Source organism: Salvelinus fontinalis, unplaced genomic scaffold (assembly GCF_029448725.1).
Source record: "Salvelinus fontinalis isolate EN_2023a unplaced genomic scaffold, ASM2944872v1 scaffold_0258, whole genome shotgun sequence".
NCBI classification, from domain to species: Eukaryota; Metazoa; Chordata; class Actinopteri; order Salmoniformes; family Salmonidae; genus Salvelinus; species Salvelinus fontinalis.
Genome location: NW_026600467.1, coordinates 183,088 through 202,500, shown reverse-complemented (window position 1 = coordinate 202,500; position 19,413 = coordinate 183,088). Strand labels below are relative to the sequence as shown.

Sequence of the window (19,413 nt, the reverse complement as noted above, 5' to 3'; positions counted from 1 at the left end):
CTCTCTCTCTGCCCTCTCTGCTCTCACTCCCTCTGTTCTCTCTGTTCTCTCTCTCTTTGCTCTGCTCTCTCTGATCTCTTTCTGTTCTCTGCTCTCTCCCTCTCTGCTCTCTCAGCCTGCTCTCCGGTCTCTCCCTCTCTCTAATGCTCTCTGCTCTCTCAGCCTGCTCTCTACTCTCTCGCTCTGCTCTCTCGCTCTGCTCTCTCACTCTGCTCTCTCACTCTGCTCTCTCACTCTGCTCGCTCTCCCTCTTCGCTCTCTGCTCTCTCTGTTCTCTGCTCTCTCTCTGCTCTGCTGCTCTTTCTCTTTTCTCTGCCCTCTCTGCTGTCTCTTCTCTCTGTTCTCTGCTTTCTCACTCACTCCCTCTGCTCTCTCTCTGCTCTCTCTCTTTTCTCTGCTCTCTCTGATCTCTCTCTTTTTGTTCTCTGCTCTCTGCTCTCTCAGCCTGCTCTCCGGTCTCTCCCTCTCTCTCTAATGCTCTCTCCTCTCTCAGCCTTCTCTCTGCTCTCTCAGCCTGCTCTCTACTCTCTCGCTCTGTTCTCTGCTCTTTCTCTTTTCTCTGCTCTCTGCTATCTCTTCTCTCTGTTCTCTGCTCTCTTTTCTCTGATCTCTCTCTTTCTGTTCTCTGCTCTCTCTCAGCCTGCTCTCTCTTTTCTCTGCTCTCTTCTCTCGCTCTCGCTCTCTCTCGCTCGCTCTCTGCTCTCGCTCGCTCTCTGCTCTCTCTCGCTCTCTGCTCTCTCTCGCTCTCTGCTCTCTGCTCTCTTCTATCTCTCTCACACACTCTCTGCTCTCTCTGTGCTATGCTCTCTTCTATCTCTCTCACACTCTGCTCTCTCTCGCTTTATATCTTAACAGTGGTGCAGTTTGGACAATCACCACTTGATGGCAGTGTTAAACCAGAAGTGATGAAAACAACATCACTGCAGAGAGAGAGAGTCTAATATACTGATATACAGTGCATTCAGAAAGTATTCAGACCCCTTGACTTTTTACACATTTTGTCACGTTACAGCCTTATTCTAAAATGGATTACATTGTTTTTTTCCCCTCATCAATCTACACACAATAACCCAGAATTACAAAGCAAAAACTGTTTATTTTATGTGTGCAAATGTATATTTAAAAAAAACTTAGATATCACATTCACATAAGTATTCAGACCCTTTACTCAGTACTTTGTTGAAACACCTTTGGCAGCGATTACAACCTTGAGTCTTCTTGGGTATGACGCTACAAGCTTGGCACACCTGTATTTGGGGAGTTTCTCCCATTCTTCTCTGCAGATCCTCTCAAGCTCTGTCAGGTTGGTTGGGGAGCGTCGCTGCACTGCTTTTTTCAGGTCTCTCCAGAGATGTTCGATCGGGTTCAAGTCCGGGCTTAGGATCATTGTCCTGTTGTTCAGTCTGTGTATACTATACTGGGAGGGTAGAGAGTCAGAACTGATAGAGGATCTGGAGCCCTGAGGGGGAGAGAGAGAGGGAGGGTAGAGAGTCAGAACAGAGGGAAAGAGAGAGAGAGAGGGAGGGTAGAGAGTCAGAACAGAGGGAAAGAGAGAGAGAGGGAGGGTAGAGAGTCAGAACAGAGGGGAAGAGAGAGAGGGAGGGGAGAGAGTCAGAACAGAGGGGAAGAGAGAGGGAGGGGAGAGAGTCAGAACAGAGGGAAAGAGAGGGAGGGTAGAGAGTCAGAACAGAGGGAAAGAGAGAGAGAGGGAGGGGAGAGAGTCAGAACAGAGGGAAAGAGAGAGAGAGGGAGGGTAGAGAGTCAGAACAGAGGGAAAGAGAGAGAGGGAGGGTAGAGTTAGAACAGAGGGAAAGAGAGAGAGAGGGAGGGTAGAGTTAGAACAGAGGGAAAGAGAGAGAGGGAGGGTAGAGAGTCTGAACTGCTTCAAGGTCAGAACTTCAGGATGTTTCTCTGAAACACAGAACACTAAAGTTGGTCATGATGTTTATCTGAAACACAGAACACTAAAGTTGGTCATGATGTTTCTCTAAAACAGTAAAGACTAAAGTTGGTCATGATGTTTCTCTGAAACACAGAACACTAAAGTTGGTCATGATGTTTCTCTAAAACACAGAACACTAAAGTTGGTCATGATGTTTCTCTAAAACAGTAAAGACTAAAGTTGGTCATGATGTTTCTCTAAAACACAGAACACTAAAGTTGGTCATGATGTTTCTCTGAAACAGTAAAGACTAAAGTTGGTCATGATGTTTCTCTGAAACACAGAACACTAAAGTTGGTCATGATGTTTCTCTAAAACACAGAAAACTAAAGTTGGTCATGATGTTTCTCTAAAACACAGAACACTAAAGTTGGTCATGATGTTTCTCTAAAACAGTAAAGACTAAAGTTAGTCATGATGTTTCTCTAAAACACAGAACACTAAAGTTGGTCATGATGTTTCTCTGAAACAGTAAAGACTAAAGTTGGTCATGATGTTTCTCTAAAACAGTAAAGACTAAAGTTGGTCATGATGTTTCTCTAAAACAGTAAACACTAAAGTTGGTCATGATGTTTCTCTAAAACACAGAAGACTAAAGTTGGTCATGATGTTTCTCTAAAACACAGAACACTAAAGTTGGTCATGATGTTTCTCTAAAACACAGAACACTAAAGTTGGTCATGATGTTTCTCTGAAACAGTAAAGACTAAAGTTGGTCATGATGTTTCTCTAAAACAGTAAAGACTAAAGTTGGTCATGATGTTTCTCTAAAACAGTAAAGACTAAAGTTGGTCATGATGTTTCTCTGAAACACAGAACACTAAAGTTGGTCATGATGTTTCTCTAAAACAGTAAAGACTAAAGTTGGTCATGATGTTTCTCTAAATCAGTAAAGACTAAAGTTGGTCATGATGTTTCTCTAAAACAGTAAAGACTAAAGTTGGTCATGATGTTTCTCTGAAACAGTAAAGACTAAAGTTGGTCATGATGTTTCTCTAAAACACAGAACACTAAAGTTGGTCATGATGTTTCTCTAAAACACAGAACACTAAAGTTGGTCATGATGTTTCTCTAAAACAGTAAAGACTAAAGTTGGTCATGATGTTTCTCTAAAACACAGAACACTAAAGTTGGTCATAAGCAGAGGTCTAGCAGAGCCAACGTGCAGTTGTATATTTCAACAAGCTGTTCCTGTGTCACATACCGAATAGCCGATACCATGAATGTCCTTTACAAGAAAAGGCTCAGCTACATAGATGCTGCCAAGATGAAGATGTTGGACCATATTGCAGATGTTCTCTTTGCACAAAGGATGCTAAACAATGGAGAGTTGGACAGTATCCAGTCTATAGGAGGTACTCATGACAAGGCCCGGGCCCTGATTGACACTGCCAGAAGTAAGGGAGGTATTACTAGTAATAGCTTGATGGCAACATGGGAAAATTACCCTGGATCATCCTCAGTAGGTAATGGTAATGTTATGTCACCTAAGGAAATAGTCTCAATTTTTTGGGCCAATATAACCCGTGATGATATTGAGAAGATAAAGTTTGTTATGAGCGAGATAGAGATCACGCATCGACACCGCATCAGTGGACCTGCAATATGTGACAGATAGAACCGGGTTAGCAGATGTTATGGCATTACGGAGCTGCAGCACGGGCAGGGTTGAACACCCTGCTCAAGAAAATCGGTTGCAATGACCTGGTGAAGCGAGTCAAAGACAGTGACTGTACTCACACCTCAAGTCAGCTACAACCTGTGGCCTTCGCTACACGCGGCAAGGTTATCAATAAACATCAAGGTGCTGTGACAGAGAAGGTGTTGAATATACTTTGCGACCTTGACAGAGGACAGTTGAAAAGATTCATATGGACATTGAAACTACCAAGCAGCACGGTGGAGCTTATCAGAAACACCAACTGACCTGCAAAAAGTGCTGAAGGAACATGTTCAACATGACCAGTTACCTGGATCCCATTTACAAAACACTGAGGGAAATGAACCAAAACAGCCTGGCAGACCAGTTGAAAACGTACATAGCCGGCCTCAGTCCCCAGGATATGTAGTCAATGATGAACTGTGTTTACTACACTGAACAGTATTAGTTCTATAAATGTCCCTAGGATATGTAGTCAATGATGAACTGTGTTTACTACACTGAACAGTATTAGGTCTATAAATGTCCCTAGGATATGTAGTCAATGATAAACTGTGTTTACTACACTGAACAGTATCAGGTCTATAAATGTCCCTAGGATATGTAGTCAATGATGAACTGTGTTTACTACACTGAACAGTATTAGGTCTATAAATGTCCCTAGGATATGTAGTCAATGATGAACTGTGTTTACTACACTGAACAGTATCAGGTCTATAAATGTCCCTAGGATATGTAGTCAATGATGAACTGTTTTTACTACACTGAACAGTATTAGGTCTATAAATGTCCCTAGGATATGTAGTCAATGATGAACTGTGTTTACTACACTGAACAGTATCAGGTCTATAAATGTCCCTAGGATATGTAGTCAATGATGAACTGTGTTTACTATACTGAACAGTATCAGGTCTATAAATGTCCCTAGGATATGTAGTCAATGATGAACTGTGTTTACTACACTGAACAGTATCAGGTCTATAAATGTCCCTAGGATATGTAGTCAATGATGAACTGTGTTTACTACACTGAACAGTATTAGGTCTATAAATGTCCCTAGGATATGTAGTCAATGATGAACTGTGTTTACTACACTGAACAGTATTAGGTCTATAAATGTCCCTAGGATATGTAGTCAATGATGAACTGTGTTTACTACACTGAACAGTATTAGGTCTATAAATGTCCCTAGGATATGTAGTCAATGATGAACTGTGTTTACTACACTGAACAGTATTAGGTCTATAAATGTCCCTAGGATATGTAGTCAATGATGAACTGTGTTTACTACACTGAACAGTATTAGTTCTATAAATGTGCCATTGTAAAATGTCTCTATTGAGCTATAGCTTGGTGATATGTACCACTGCTTTGTTTTGTGATAAACTGGTCAATAAACCCGAGTGACAACAATGTATACTGTGCATGTCTCTACACACACACACACACACACACAAAAACGGGCTAAGTAGAGTACAACTTTCATTATAGTGAAGTACAGCCTTTTTGTAATTATACTTTGTACCAGTAACAACATCCAAATATTTTACCTGCCAACAAATAAATGATGTTATTCCTGGTTGTTTCAGTTACTCAGTGGCATGGATTATGGCGTAATTACTGCACTTACCTGATATCTTGATACTGTTTTAATAGACCTGTGACCATTTATTTGTAGAGTCATCATTATCACTTACCATCATTTAAATGTGTAACCGGTAGACACTTTCTAATGTTCCCAGGCAGCCTTTATTGTATCTGTTCACACCGAAAATGTGCTGGATGAACAAACATGCCTTATAGATAAGGTTACCTTGTTTACACCAGATCGTGTTTGGGTGGCACGGCAACAGGTCCAAAGTCAATCAGCTACTAACAGCTCCCACCTTAGACTCCCAAACAGAAAAGCTTGTTATTCTGTAGTTGACATAGCTAATAGAATGACCTATCTGGTGTGGATGTTTGCTCACCATGGAGATAGCAGTAGCTGGGTGAATCATTCACACTTGGACAGTCTGAGCTTCATTGACATAACAGCTGAAACCCCCCCGGAGTTGGATGTTCCGAGCCCCATATACATAACAGTGGTTGGACGATCTACCTGGGTGTTGGAGCCCCATTATACATAACAGTGGTTGGACGATCTACCTTGGTGTTGGAGCCCCATTATACATAACAGTGGTTGGACGATCTACCTTGCTCTGGGTGTTGGAGCCCCATATACATAACAGTGGTTGGACGATCTACCTTGCTCTGGGTGTTGGAGCCCCATGGAGATAACATTAGTTGGGTGAGTCATCTGTACTTGGAAAGTGTGAGTTCCATCTGCATAACAGCGGTTGGAAGACCCAGCTGCGGCCGGAGGTGTCAGCTCTGATTGGATTGTATGAGCAATGTTAGATGAACAGGGGGTGGAAGACCCAGCTGCTGCCGGAGGTGTCAGCTCTGATTGGATTGTATCAGCAATGTTAGATGAACAGGGGGTGGAAGACCCAGCTGCTGCCGGAGGTGTCAGCTCTGATTGGATTGTATCAGCAATGTTAGATGAACAGGGGGTGGAAGACCCAGCTGCTGCCGGAGGTGTCAGCTCTGATTGGATTGTATCAGCAATGTTAGATGAACAGGGGGTGGAAGACCCAGCTGCTGCCGGAGGTGTCAGCTCTGATTGGATTGTATCAGCAATGTTAGATGAACAGGGGGTGGAAGACCCAGCTGCTGCCGGAGGTGTCAGCTCTGATTGGATTGTATCAGCAATGTTAGATTAACAGCGGTTGGGCGACTTAGGAGTTATTGGACGATTCGAGGTTATGTGCATAACATCGGAATGGACAATTCAGCTGGTTGGACGTATCGGAAGCCCGTAGAAATAGCAGTGGTTGGACGTATCGGAAGCCCGTAGAAATAGCAGTGGTTGGACGTATCGGAAGCCCGTAGAAATAGCAGTGGTTGGACGTATCGGAAGCCCGTAGAAATAGCAGTGGTTGGACGTATCGGAAGCCCGTAGAAATAGCAGTGGTTGGACGTATCGGAAGCCCGTAGAAACAGCAGTGGTTGGACGTATCGGAAGCCCGTAGAAACAGCAGTGGTTGGACGTATCGGAAGCCCGTAGAAACAGCAGTGGTTGGACGTATCGGAAGCCCGTAGAAACAGCAGTGGTTGGACGTATCGGAAGCCCGTAGAAACAGCAGTGGTTGGATACACAACCCACAGTGAGACATTGAAACTAGGTCACCTCAGGTTTACATTTTTACATTTTAGTCATTTAGCAGACGCTCTTATCCAGAGCGACTTACAGTAGAGTGCATACATTTTATTACATTTTTACATACTGAGACAAGGATATCCCTACCGGCCAAACCCTCCCTAACCCGGATGACGCTATGCCAATTGTGCGTCGCCCCACGGACCTCCCGGTTGCGGCCGGCTGCGACAGAGCCTGGGCGCGAACCCAGCCCAGCCTGGGCGCGAACCCAGAGACTCTGGTGGCGCAGCTAGCACTGCAATGCAGTGCCCTAGACCACTGCGCCACCCGGGAGGTACACCTAAGCAGTGAAACAGGAAAGATACATATAGTCTACCTGATGACACATTGTGGTGATTACTTCAAACGGCCTTGAAGCTTTTAGGAGGAGCCTCAGCTACATATATAAGATTAGTTACACAGACAGTGGAACATTCAGTGTATATTTGCAGCTGAACCATGAACATGGTGTGAAGTACTTTACAAAACAACAAGAATTAGAAACAAAAGATAGAATGTCACATAACGTTTATTCAACATACAATAACAGAGGTGAATGGTACTACCAGCATCCCAATATGGGCCTAAGAGTTGAGGAATATACACAGTTGAGGGAATCTACACCCTCTCCCTTGGGCAACATACAGCAGAGAAAATAATTTTTTGGAGCCCCTGTCCTGCTATCAGCCTGTGATGTGTGTGTTGTAAAGTGCCTTTCTGATGGGCTCTGATGCTCTGCCACAGCCCCTGTCCTGCTATCAGCCTGTGATGTGTGTGTTGTAAAGTGCCTTGCTGATGGGCACAACGGCAGTAGGTAGTATACGGTGATATTGAAGCCCGGTGGGTTACCGGCTTCAATATCCCTGTGTACTACCTACTGCTGTTTTGCCTTTGAGCAAGGGACTTCACCCCTAAGTGCTCTGCCACAGCCCCTGTTCTGCTCCCAGCCTGTGACCAACAGGCAAAATAGTCACAGACATCTCTGTACTAAGAGACTGTTTTTGTAGAAACTGACAAACCCCTGGATGCTGAAACATAATCAACATTTTTAAAACACTGAAAAATCCCCTCAAATCAAAAAACGTGATCTAATGCATTGTATACATCTGGGGACCTACTGTATAAGAAAGCACACAGGAAATGCCTGGTGTAGCGTTTAGTTTTGAACATCCTATTCTGGTCAGATGCAGGACTGAACTTTTCAGGAGAAGAGCAAATCCCTCATTAGTTGGGCTACTAAATGAGCCCACAAGAGCCTAACTACTGAGATCTTATTGCTAAGGTTTTTATTTCATATATTTGAATGTATTGTATATTTAGTTAACTTTTGATGTATGTAACAAGTGCACTGCATTCCAGTGCAATTGATGTTAGACTATAAATGTGTATTTGTGAAAGTGAAATAGTAAATGTGAAGATAGAAACTCATATTGATCTTTAGTAAAGTTCTTACCAGGTTCTGGGCTGGATGACACATCCGTTTTGATGACTTGAATTAAGTGAACCAAGACAACAATTAGACATCAATTACATCTTAGTAGTTAAGAGACACTGTCTGCATCACAACATATTGCATGACAGGGTAGTGAATTGCTCATCCTCCCGGCTCTTCCAAGATGGGTGGTAATTTCATCTAGCATCTTAATAAAGAGAGTTCCTCACCTGTGTTTAATGAAGATGGGTGGTAATTTCATCTAGCATCTTAATAAAGAGAGTTCCTCTCCTGTGTTTAATGAAGATGGGTGGTAATTTCATCTAGCATCTTAATAAAGAGAGTTCCTCTCCTGTGTTTAATGAAGATGGGTGGTAATTTCATCTAGCATCTTAATAAAGAGAGTTCCTCACCTGTGTTTAATGTAGATGGGTGGTAATTTCATCTAGCATCTTAATAAAGAGAGTTCCTCTCCTGTGTTTAATGAAGATGGGTGGTAATTTCCTCTAGCATCTTAATAAAGAGAGTTCCTCACCTGTGTTTAATGAAGATGGGTGGTAATTTCATCTAGCATCTTAATAAAGAGAGTTCCTCTCCTGTGTTTAATGAAGATGGGTGGTAATTTCATCTAGCATCTTAATAAAGAGAGTTCCTCTCCTGTGTTTAATGAAGATGGATGGTAATTTCATCTAGCATCTTAATAAAGAGAGTTCCTCTCCTGTGTTTAATGAAGATGGGTTGCAATATCTCGAGTCGCGAAGAGGCACAAGTGTGGCTCATCGTTTGCTTGTATGGCCTTCATTTTGAGATTGAGTCTTTAGTGATCATCATTAACGAGTCTCCCAAGGGAGGAGTCTTCTTCAGATGCATCAATGCTGCATAGAAACATAACATGTCACAGTTTAATGAAGATATTGCAGCACAGGGTTTCTATTTCAGAAAAGGGGCAGAAAAGTCCCTAACGCGTTGTTTAACAAAGGAGTGCAGATGCTCTGATAGCGAACCAGTTGGTTTGAAGACTAATATTGTTCCTTACTGTTTAGGTCAGGGACAAGGTCAAATTAGTATCTGGGCCTGAGATAGGCCTACAGTGCATATTGTGCCACCAACCATTTAAATGTCTGTCTCCATTTTAATGTTGTTGCTTTTTTTTAGATCTCAAAAGGCATTAATATGTTTATTTTGTTCTCATCAATCCTACTTACCACCATGTTCTTCCTTTCCATTGGAAATCGAAAAGAAACACCTTTGCAGAATCATTGTACTGATCAGCTCGGACCTCGCCCTCCTGTTGTGTAAGCAGTTCACCTCGGTACTCCACAACAAAGTCTCCTTTGGATATGATATCAGTGGCAAAAACTCCCCGTCCTTAGCAGACACAAAATACAAACATTAGGAGATATTGCATTGTGCTTGTCAATTATTACAGAGAATAATCACTGTCTGGAGGTCCACTCCGGTCACATGATCACCCCATTCAACTTGCCAAGCTTCTCCAAAAACAACTGTTCTCATAAAATGACCTCACACTGTCTAAAAGTGATCTCACACATATCACTGCCAATCAAAATGAGGTGCAGGTGTGCAGCAGGGGGTTTAGGGAGGGGGATGCACTGCTCTGTCTTTCAAGAGGCTAGATTCAGTTGTCACTCTTACTTTGTCTTCTAAACCAATGATTCGTTTTCAAGGTGGGCCTTTTCAGGTGGAAGGAGATTTCAGATGGAGCATCGTGTGACTGTAGTGGACCTTTAAGAATCCTATGACCATAATACAAAGACATGGCAAACTATTCCTTTAAACCTTTTTTCCTGGGTGACTGTGCCCATATATCCCAATTCACTGTTTCCCACTAACCTCTAAAATGTACATCTGATTCATCTAATTCATAGCTGTCATATTTAGGACTGTCAGAAATATATTCAATCTTCACCTTACCTTTAAAGATATTGATAAAACGCTGGTAAAGTACTGGTTTATCAATGTTTGATCTGATGTGATGCTCTGCATCCTCCATGGGCCGGAGTCGCCTGGAAGATCTCTCCGTCAGGCCAACTCAAATCCTTAATCTGTGGAATAAAGCAGACATTATAAACTGGGTAGTTTGGGTCCTGGATGTTGATTGGCTGAAACTGTGGTATATTTAAGAAATAAGGCACCTGGGGGTTTGTGGTATATGGCCAATATACCAAGGTTAAGGGCTGTAACCAGGCAGGCACTCCGCGTTGCCTCTTACATAAGAACAGTCCTCAACCTTTCCTTGTGCTTTACTGCTTAACTATACCAAGGCTGTCAGACAATCAACATTCATGGCTTAACCTACAATTTATAAGAGACATAATGTATGTTCGTTAGATGACTACAAAACAAGCACGTTAGAAGCAGTAAAAAATTCCATCTGTGACTTTCCCTCTTCCACTCTGCTATGAGATGCAAGGTGGGGTGCACAACCCCTGGTTTCCAGCCAGCCAACTTTAGCTCGCTAAACTAACACCATCTAATGTTATCAAACTGCTACCGTCTCAAGTTCATCTATGGGGATCACGTGTCCCATTTAGCTGTCTATGCATGTTACTTATAACCACACTGATAGAATTGACTGAAATAGCCATAAAATATCAGTCTCTTTATCAACAGTTATGTTAACTAATCAAGCTACCCGCCCAAATGTCAACAAAATTGGCTCACTAGTGCATTAGCTAGATAGTGAGCGAACATTAGCACTAGCAACAAACAAGCTAACTAGGCTAACATAGTTCATAAACCAATACAACGATTTATGGTGGTGGAATTGTACTACAGCATGAAAATAACTTTCCATATCATTTCAATTGTTGAAATTGAAATTTACCGCTCTGCGCGGTAAAGTGGAGTGGGGGAGGGGAATCACAACGTGGGGACAGAGATAGTCATATAGGGGACGTGTCACCACAGTGGTGTGTGTGCATCTGTCAAGGCGCTGGAATCCTATACAATCGACATGACTGATGTTGATATTTCAGTTGTGGAGTAAATATTCTATAGACCTAAGAAATAGGCTAATACATTGCGAAATGAATGCATTTCCCTAGGCCTATAGGTCATAGGAAACTTCAAGACACCAAAATGTACATTTTAAGGATTCAGAAATTGTATTGATTGATCCAGAAACACATAGGAATAAGGTGAATAGGCCTTGGCTATTTTCTGACATAGGAAGGGCTGGCTTACCTGGGCTATTGCCCCTGGGCCCCGGAGAAATAAAAAAATATACAGTATGTAGTATATATTTATGTTTTACTGCAACCGCCAACCACAGGGGGATTCAGGAGCCCACTCTCAATGAGTGTAGAGGCCTGCTGCTGTGGACACTTTGTTATTTGTCAGATGGGGAGGAGAGGAGGTAGGGGGGCCACTTGTTTAATTAATTGATTAATAAAAATATATAAACTGCATAATAAATAAATGTGACAAGTAAAATGTGTGATTCAGGAGCTGGGACCAAGCCCGTAGGGGGCCCAAGGGGCAAAACAAATACAAAATAAATACTTTTTACAATTATATATTTTTTTTTAATCCAACCACAGGAGCCCGCTCTCAATGTTTAAAATACAACAGAGCATAATTTAGCCACAGAGGATCAATAGTTTCTACAAAAATAACTATCAAAAAGACATACAGTACATGTACTGTATCTGCCAAAATAAAAGAAACACCAACATAAAGTGTATTAAACACATAGTTAAAATGAAATTAAATCAAATTGTATTTGTCAACTGCATCAAACACAACAGGTGTAGGCACTACCTTGAAATGCTTACTTCCAAACCCTTACTTACGTAAGCCTAGGAGTTGACGTCCCGATGGATAGGGATCAACCCGTACCGCTCGTAGTCGACATTGTCACACTGAACCCTTTCACGATGACTAAGCTCACGTTTTCTGAAGATGTCTAATACGTAGGAGCTCCCTCTGTCTTCCAGAGCGGCTTCGGCAAGCTCCTTCTCGCAACGGAAAAGATGGACCCGCTCCTAGTAGCTCTCGTCATCTCCCTGCACGGTCCTATCGGATAGCCCAAGGTGTCTGTACTATCAAGCGTTTGATGTCTGGTTCACGATACCAACGTGCTTTCCCGTATACTTACAAAGTGCGCAGCTTATGAGCCGAGCCTCCAGCTGGATGCTGTTCAGAGCCTTATGTTGTCTGTGTAGCAACAGGCTGAGACAGGCTAACAACCCTGAGCAACCTAAACCGAGGTGGTGGTTATTACCACTACTACCAGGACGACAGCGACGATGAGGACAGCGACGACGACAGTGATACCATATACCCCACTACCCTATCACATGGAAACACCAGCAGGATCACTGACATAGGGAGGCGAGTAGCACCTTCCTTTGTAAGTTCTAAATAGACAGTACACAGATAGATCCCTGTGCTGAATGAACTAGCTTCTGATTCCTCTGGCGGTGATAACGGACCCTGGCCGTGTAGAACTAAGGCTGGGAATGCAACACAGAACCAGTGTCTACTGAGTAATCCACATAGATGTGCACCCGATCATAGGCAGTTCATTCTCAATTACTGTCACATCAATTGTCTTTCAAAATGTGGTGTCGCTGTCATCTTTCAAATAAACACAACCAAGATATATGTATATGCAAGACATATTTTATTTCAAGGCAATAGATATATAAGGTTGGCTGATACAAAAGGGTATACACATTACCCAGGTGTAATATGGTCAATTAACGTAAGGTATAAAATCGTAAACATGTGACATTGAGAACATCACCATATTAATTTTTATCAGTCAGGGCCCATTGTCAAACAAGACCTAAAATAACCTTTAGGCATCATGTCACCACACGGTCCCACATGTAGACTCTTGTAGGCTGAGGGAACACTATACAAACATCATTGCTCTACTTTAAAGGAAGCTGTAACACTCTGTGGTTGTGGACATGTGAGTGAGACCAATAACATCATCGCCACTGTTGTGGTAGGAGCTAAACTCCTCAACAATATCGATGTAATTACCTCCTGAATTACCATCTGAGGGGCATGTGAACATGCTGTTGGCATTCCTGCCATTGAAACAGTAATTGCTATCATCTTTGGTCCGTTGCTGGGCCAGGTGAGGTGTTACTGTTTCCATCCCAATCCTGGAAGCCAACAAAGCTATGACATGGACCAAAGTAGCACCTTCACTGGGTTTACAATCTAACACAAGGTTAAGCCGCCTGTCTTGTGGTGACACATACTGAGCTGTAAACCACCTACAAAGATAGAATCCCATTCTTCTAAACTCTATGCTCGAGGTGAGGTTTCTCAGTGTGTTGTCAACAACTGTGACGACCTTAGACTGCCCTCTCCTGGGCAACAAAGTGCACCACATAGTCAAAATGATCTGTTTCTTCAAGACAAAACAGCATCAATGAAACCTGTAGGACCCAAGTGACACATTGAACAATCTCGGTAAGGAGTCATCAGGTCCGATCAGCTTCTCCGTTCTGGGAAGGGGACGGGTTCCCACCACAACCTGATCCCAGAACCCAGGTACATGAGGGATACAGACATATCTGTAGGCCACCTCTTCTGGCATTGCTTTGCTTACCCAGTACCTGAAGGACATGGTGTCATTCACTGTGATGAGATGGTTGAACGCTGCGCGGGAAGAGAACACTGTCAGTCCAGCTACATGATCAGGGCTCGTCATTGTAGTATAACATAGACATAGACAGATATATCTATAAATGGAAATATACATACCTCTTGGCAGGGTGTCAACTCCAGAGGATTGGTCCTCATTCATAATCAGCTGCACATGGAAATATACATACCTCTTGGCAGGGTGTCAACTCCAGAGGATTGCTCCTCATTCATAATCAGCTGCACATGGTAATATACATACCTCTTGGCAGGGTGTCAACTCCAGAGGATTGGTCCTCATTCATAATCAGCTGCACATGGTAATATACATACCTCTTGGCAGGGTGTCAACTCCAGAGGATTGCTCCTCATTCATAATCAGCTGCACATGGACGTTGACCTCCTTGTCAGTCTTGAACTTATCATCTATGTTGAGTTCCAGATCCCAGTCTCCTACATTCTCCAGAGCAGGGAAAATTGGCAAGGGTGTGGTGCTTAGAGTGGTATCTCTCCCTCTCTGTCTCTGTCTCTCTCTGTCTCTCTCTCTCTGTCTCTCTCTCACTCTCTCTCTCTCACTCTCTCTCTCTGTCTCTCTCTCTCTCCTTGTGGACGATATATTGTGAAGGCGACAACCACGTTGTTGACTGTAACACAGTGTGCATAATACACAGCCACAAGCACATTGTATGGGCCTGTTCAGCTGAATCAAGTAGGTGTTACATATGACCGCTCGGTTGAACTTCTTTTTACACGTGGCGCATATAATCAACTGTTTCATCACAGGGATTATCATCGCAATGGACGACACGGTAGCCCCGTCGCTGTACAGGTTATATCGGCTGGGACCAGGCACGGATTCTTCATAGGTGACAGCTGCTTCGGATTGTGGTGGTGTGGGGAACAATGTCCTTTGCGACTGTAAAGATGTCACTGGCTTGGGTTTGCACACGTTGAACCCTTGTATATCAACAGTCTGCTGTGGAGTTTCAGGCACTTGAGATGCTGGTTGTTGGGGATGTAGGACCCGGGCCTCCTGCTGCGGCACTTGATGAAACGTTTCCAGATGCACCTCAACCTGCTGGGGCTCTAGAGGCTGTGCCGACTGTTGTTGTTGAAAGACATATTCACCACAGACCCTCTCAAGAGCAGCCATGGAGTTGTCTGGGTACCCGAGAGGGGCCATGTCACCAATACAGGCGTTGAAGGTGCTGAGTTCCACATCTGTAGGCTGGGTTACCTCATTACAGATGGTGCTTGAAGGTGGTTTCATAGTGGGAAGGGGATCGGTTGTAGCAGAAAATATTGAACCTGGACAAGAGTCAACGTTCCACTGTGGCCTACTGAAATGTGGCTCGGATGCTTGGGACACTTCACTCTCTTGAAAGGCATTTGCATATTCCACATCGGTTAGCATATCATCCGGAGCTCTCTCGGTACCCCTGTAACACAAGGCGGAAACAAGTCACCCCTCTACCCAAAGGCAATACATTACTATTCAGTAATAACACAATGTGTGTGATAGTTACACTTACGTGACACATGTCATGCTATCCAGGGCAGCAGCAACCTCATCTGATGTATCACACCCAGACATGGCTGTGATGCTATCCACGGCAGTCTGAAGCTCCTTTGAGGTAGCACATCCGGCCCTGTTTACGTGCTCTGTCGCAGAGACAACTTCATCAGCCCTATCTTGATACCCAGGCGCAGCTAATACAATTGCATGGTCAACTCTACATTCAGGCACATTGTGAGACATTTCACATGTTTCACCAATAGGTTGTTGGAACGATGGTTCAGTTGTAGACTGGGGCTTGGGTACAGCAGACACTACCTCCTTGGTCTGAGTCTCATCAGAGTCTGGCTCCTTGGTCTGAGTCTCATCAGAGTCTGGCTCCTTGGTCTGAGTCTCATCAGAGTCTGGCTCCTTGGTCTGAGTCTCATCAGAGTCTGGCTCCTTGGTCTGAGTCTCATCAGAGTCTGGCTCCTTGGTCTGAGTCTCATCAGAGTCTGGCTCCTTGGTCTGAGTCTCATCAGAGTCTAGCTCCTTGGTCTGAGTCTCAGCAGACACTACCTCCTTGGTCTGAGTCTCATCAGAGTCTGGCTCCTTGGTCTGAGTCTCATCAGAGTCTGGCTCCTTGGTCTGAGTCTCATCAGAGTCTGGCTCCTTGGTCTGAGTCTCATCAGTCTGGCTCCTTGGTCTGAGTCTCATCAGAGTCTGGCTCCTCGGTCTGTGTCTCAGCAGATTCTGGGGTCTGAGTCTCTGCAGACATAGTCTCAGCAGACACTACATCATTGGTCTGAGTCTCATCAGAGTCTGGGGTCTGAGTCTCTGCAGACACAGTCTCAGCAGACACTACATCATTGGCCCGAGTCTCATCAGAGTCTGGGGTCTGAGTCTCTGCAGGCACAGTCTCAGCAGACACTACATCATTGGCCCGAGTCTCATCAGAGTCTGGGGTCTGAGTCTCTGCAGACACAGTCTCAGCAGACACTACATCATTGGCCCGAGTCTCATCAGAGTCTGGCTCCTGGGTCTGGGTCTCATCAGAGTCTGCGGTCTGAGTCTCTGCAGACACAGTCTCAGCAGACACTACATCATTGGCCTGAGTCTCATCAGAGTCTGGGGTCTAAGTCTCTGCAGACACAGTCTCAGCAGACACTACATCATTGGCCTGAGTCTCATCAGAGTCTGGGGTCTGAGTCTCTGCAGACACAGTCTCAGCAGACACTACATCATTGGCCTGAGTCTCATCAGAGTCTGGCTCCTGGTCTGTGTCTCAGCAGATTCTGGGGTCTGAGTCTCAGCAGACAGCGGACACTACATCATTGGCCTATCTCATCAGAGTCTGGGGTCTGAGTCTCTGCAGACACAGTCTCAGCAGACACTACATCATTGGCCTGAGTCTCATCAGAGTCTGGCTCCTGGGTCTGAGTCTCATCAGAGTCTGGGGTCTGAGTCTCTGCAGACACAGTCTCAGCAGACACTACATCATTGGCCTGAGTCTCATCAGAGTCTGGCTCCTTGGTCTGAGTCTCATCAGAGTCTGGGGTCTGAGTCTCTGCAGACACAGTCTCAGCAGACACTACATCATTGGCCTGAGTCTCATCAGAGTCTGGCTCCTGGGTCTGCGTCTCATCAGAGTCTGGGGTCTGAGTCTCTGCAGACACAGTCTCAGCAGACACTACATCATTGGCCTGAGTCTCATCAGAGTCTGGGGTCTGAGTCTCTGCAGACACAGTCTCAGCAGACACTACATCATTGGCCTGAGTCTCATCAGAGTCTGGCTCCTGGGTCTGCGTCTCAGCAGAGGTCGCCCCGGCTGGGGCCGACACAGGCTCTGTGTCATCTGTGGTGGGGGAATTAGGCACAGTGCATACCGTCCCAGAACAGGCAGCATCCTCTGTATACTGATACTCTGGCTCAGCAGATACACATGGTTCAGTATCAGGGTCTTGTTGGACTCCAGCCACTCTGGTACTTTTTTGTTTGATAGGTACACTATGTTTGACTGGAGAGGATACCCTTTCAGCAACATGTTTGGGTACAGAATTGTGACAGTCCTCCTTGTCATCATCGCTAGTGTGAACAGAGTCACTGGAGGAACTTGTGTTGCTTTCATCTCCGCTATCATCTGTACCAGGTTCTGTAGGTACTTTAGCCCTGATTCTACTGCTGGAGTCATCGCTTTCATCTCCGCTATCATCTGTACCAGGTTCTGTAGGTACTTTAGCCCCGATTCCACTGCTGGAGTCATCGCTTTCATCTCCGCTATCATCTGTACCAGGTTCTGTAGGTACTTTAGCCCTGATTCCACTGCTGGAGTCATCGCTTTCATCTCCGCTATCATCTGTACCAGGTTCTGTAGGTACTTTAGCCCCGATTCCACTGCTGGAGTCATCGCTTTCATCTCCGCTATCATCTGTACCAGGTTCTGTAGGTACTTTAGCCCCGATTCCACTGCTGGAGTCATCGCTTTCATCTCCGCTATCATCTGCACCAGGTTCTGTAGGTACTTTAGCCCTGATTCCACTGCTGGAGTCATCGCTTTCATCTCCGCTATCATCTGCACCAGGTTCTGTAGGTACTTTAGCCCCGATTCCACTGCTGGAGTCATCGCTTTCATCTCCGCTATCATCTGTACCAGGTTCTGTAGGTACTTTAGCCCCGATTCCACTGCTGGAGTCATCGCTTTCATCTCCGCTATCATCTGCACCAGGTTCTGTAGGTACTTTAACCCTGATTCCACTGCTGGAGTCATCGCTTTCATCTCCGCTATCATCTCCGCTATCATCTGCACCAGGTTCTGTAGGTACTTTAACCCCGATTCCACTGCTGGAGTCATCGCTTTCATCTCCGCTATCATCTGCACCGGGTTCTCTAGGTAGGTTAGCCTCCTCATTGGTAGCCGTGACATGGTGTAGAACCGCTGATGTGCTATTGTCTACTTCTTCACTGTTGTTTGGTCTCCTGTTGAACATCCAGGCCCTCTTTCTGCAACCACTTTTAACGCTCGACTGAGAACCAGTCTGATTGTAGGACATGTCGACCGATCTCTTCTTAATATTGTCCACAGTCACAGGTTTCTGATGTGGGCCAGTGGACGGTCTATGTGATCTAGGCATGCTGTGGCTTTGTGAAGCAAACCTGTTTTCATATCTGCCAATCTTTGCTGATGTGACGCTGCTACCAAGACCACCATTGCGGCCGCTGCTACAGGAGACTTCGGGACACAACCTTTGAGCATTAAGGCCTGTATTGGGTTCTGTGCTTCGCCTACGGTTGACAGAACTATGGGTCATGTCTCTGCTGCCGCTGGTGGTGTGAGCTCGGCTGTGGTCCCTGGGAGACTGGGCCCCGACGCTGTCCCTTGGGGGGTGGGACCGACTGCTGCCCCTGGTGGGCTGGGGCCGGCTGCTGACATTGTCATGATGTCCGTGTCTCTCACCAGTCTTGCGTTTTGTTTTGGCAGGTTGTCCTTTACAGGGTTGCAGTATCCATTCCAGAGGTATACGGCGTTTCACCTTTGCTGTAGTAGGAGCATGACAAACGTTTTGTGGCCGTTTGTTGTACCGAGTTGGCGGTCCATTGTAACCCTTGGTCTTCGGTGACAGAATAAACGTCATGTGACATTCTATCTTTTCTTTCTAATTCTTGTTGTTTTGTAAAGTACTTCACACCATGTTCATGGTTCAGCTGCAAATATACACTGAATTTTCTACTGTCTGTGTAACTAATCTTATATATGTAGCTGAGGCTCCTCCTAAAAGCTTCAAGGCCGTTTGAAGTAATCACCACAAAGTGTCATCAGGTAGACTATATGTATCTTTCCTGTTTCACTGCTTAGGTGTCAACCTGAGGTGACCTAGTTTCAATGTCTCACTGTGGGTTGTGTATCCAACCACTGCACAGGTAACTGGTCATGTTGAACATGTTCCTTCAGCACTTTTTGCAACGTCAGTTGCGTTTCTGATAAGCTCCGCCATGCTGCTTTGACTCGCTTCACCAG

At 44.7% G+C, this 19,413-nt stretch overlaps 1 protein-coding gene and 1 long non-coding RNA gene across 2 annotated transcripts; both read right to left on the bottom strand.

The window, feature by feature from the left end:
• Positions 1–9,020: 9,020 nt before the first annotated feature.
• Positions 9,021–10,423, bottom strand: LOC129845262 (histone-lysine N-methyltransferase set-1). Its single transcript, XM_055913135.1, has 3 exons — positions 10,211–10,423; positions 9,481–9,643; positions 9,021–9,150 (listed from the first exon to the last, which is right to left on the bottom strand). The coding sequence occupies exons 1-3, from the start codon at positions 10,287–10,289 to the stop codon at positions 9,093–9,095; spliced, it is 300 nt and encodes a 99-aa protein (XP_055769110.1). The 5' UTR covers positions 10,290–10,423; the 3' UTR covers positions 9,021–9,092.
• Positions 10,424–12,904: 2,481 nt separating this feature from the next.
• LOC129845265 (uncharacterized) lies at positions 12,905–14,537 on the bottom strand. The gene is made up of 2 exons (XR_008758032.1): positions 14,095–14,537; positions 12,905–13,918 (listed from the first exon to the last, which is right to left on the bottom strand). It is a non-coding gene; the product is annotated as an uncharacterized LOC129845265 (long non-coding RNA).
• Between the last annotated feature and the right edge of the window lie 4,876 nt (positions 14,538–19,413).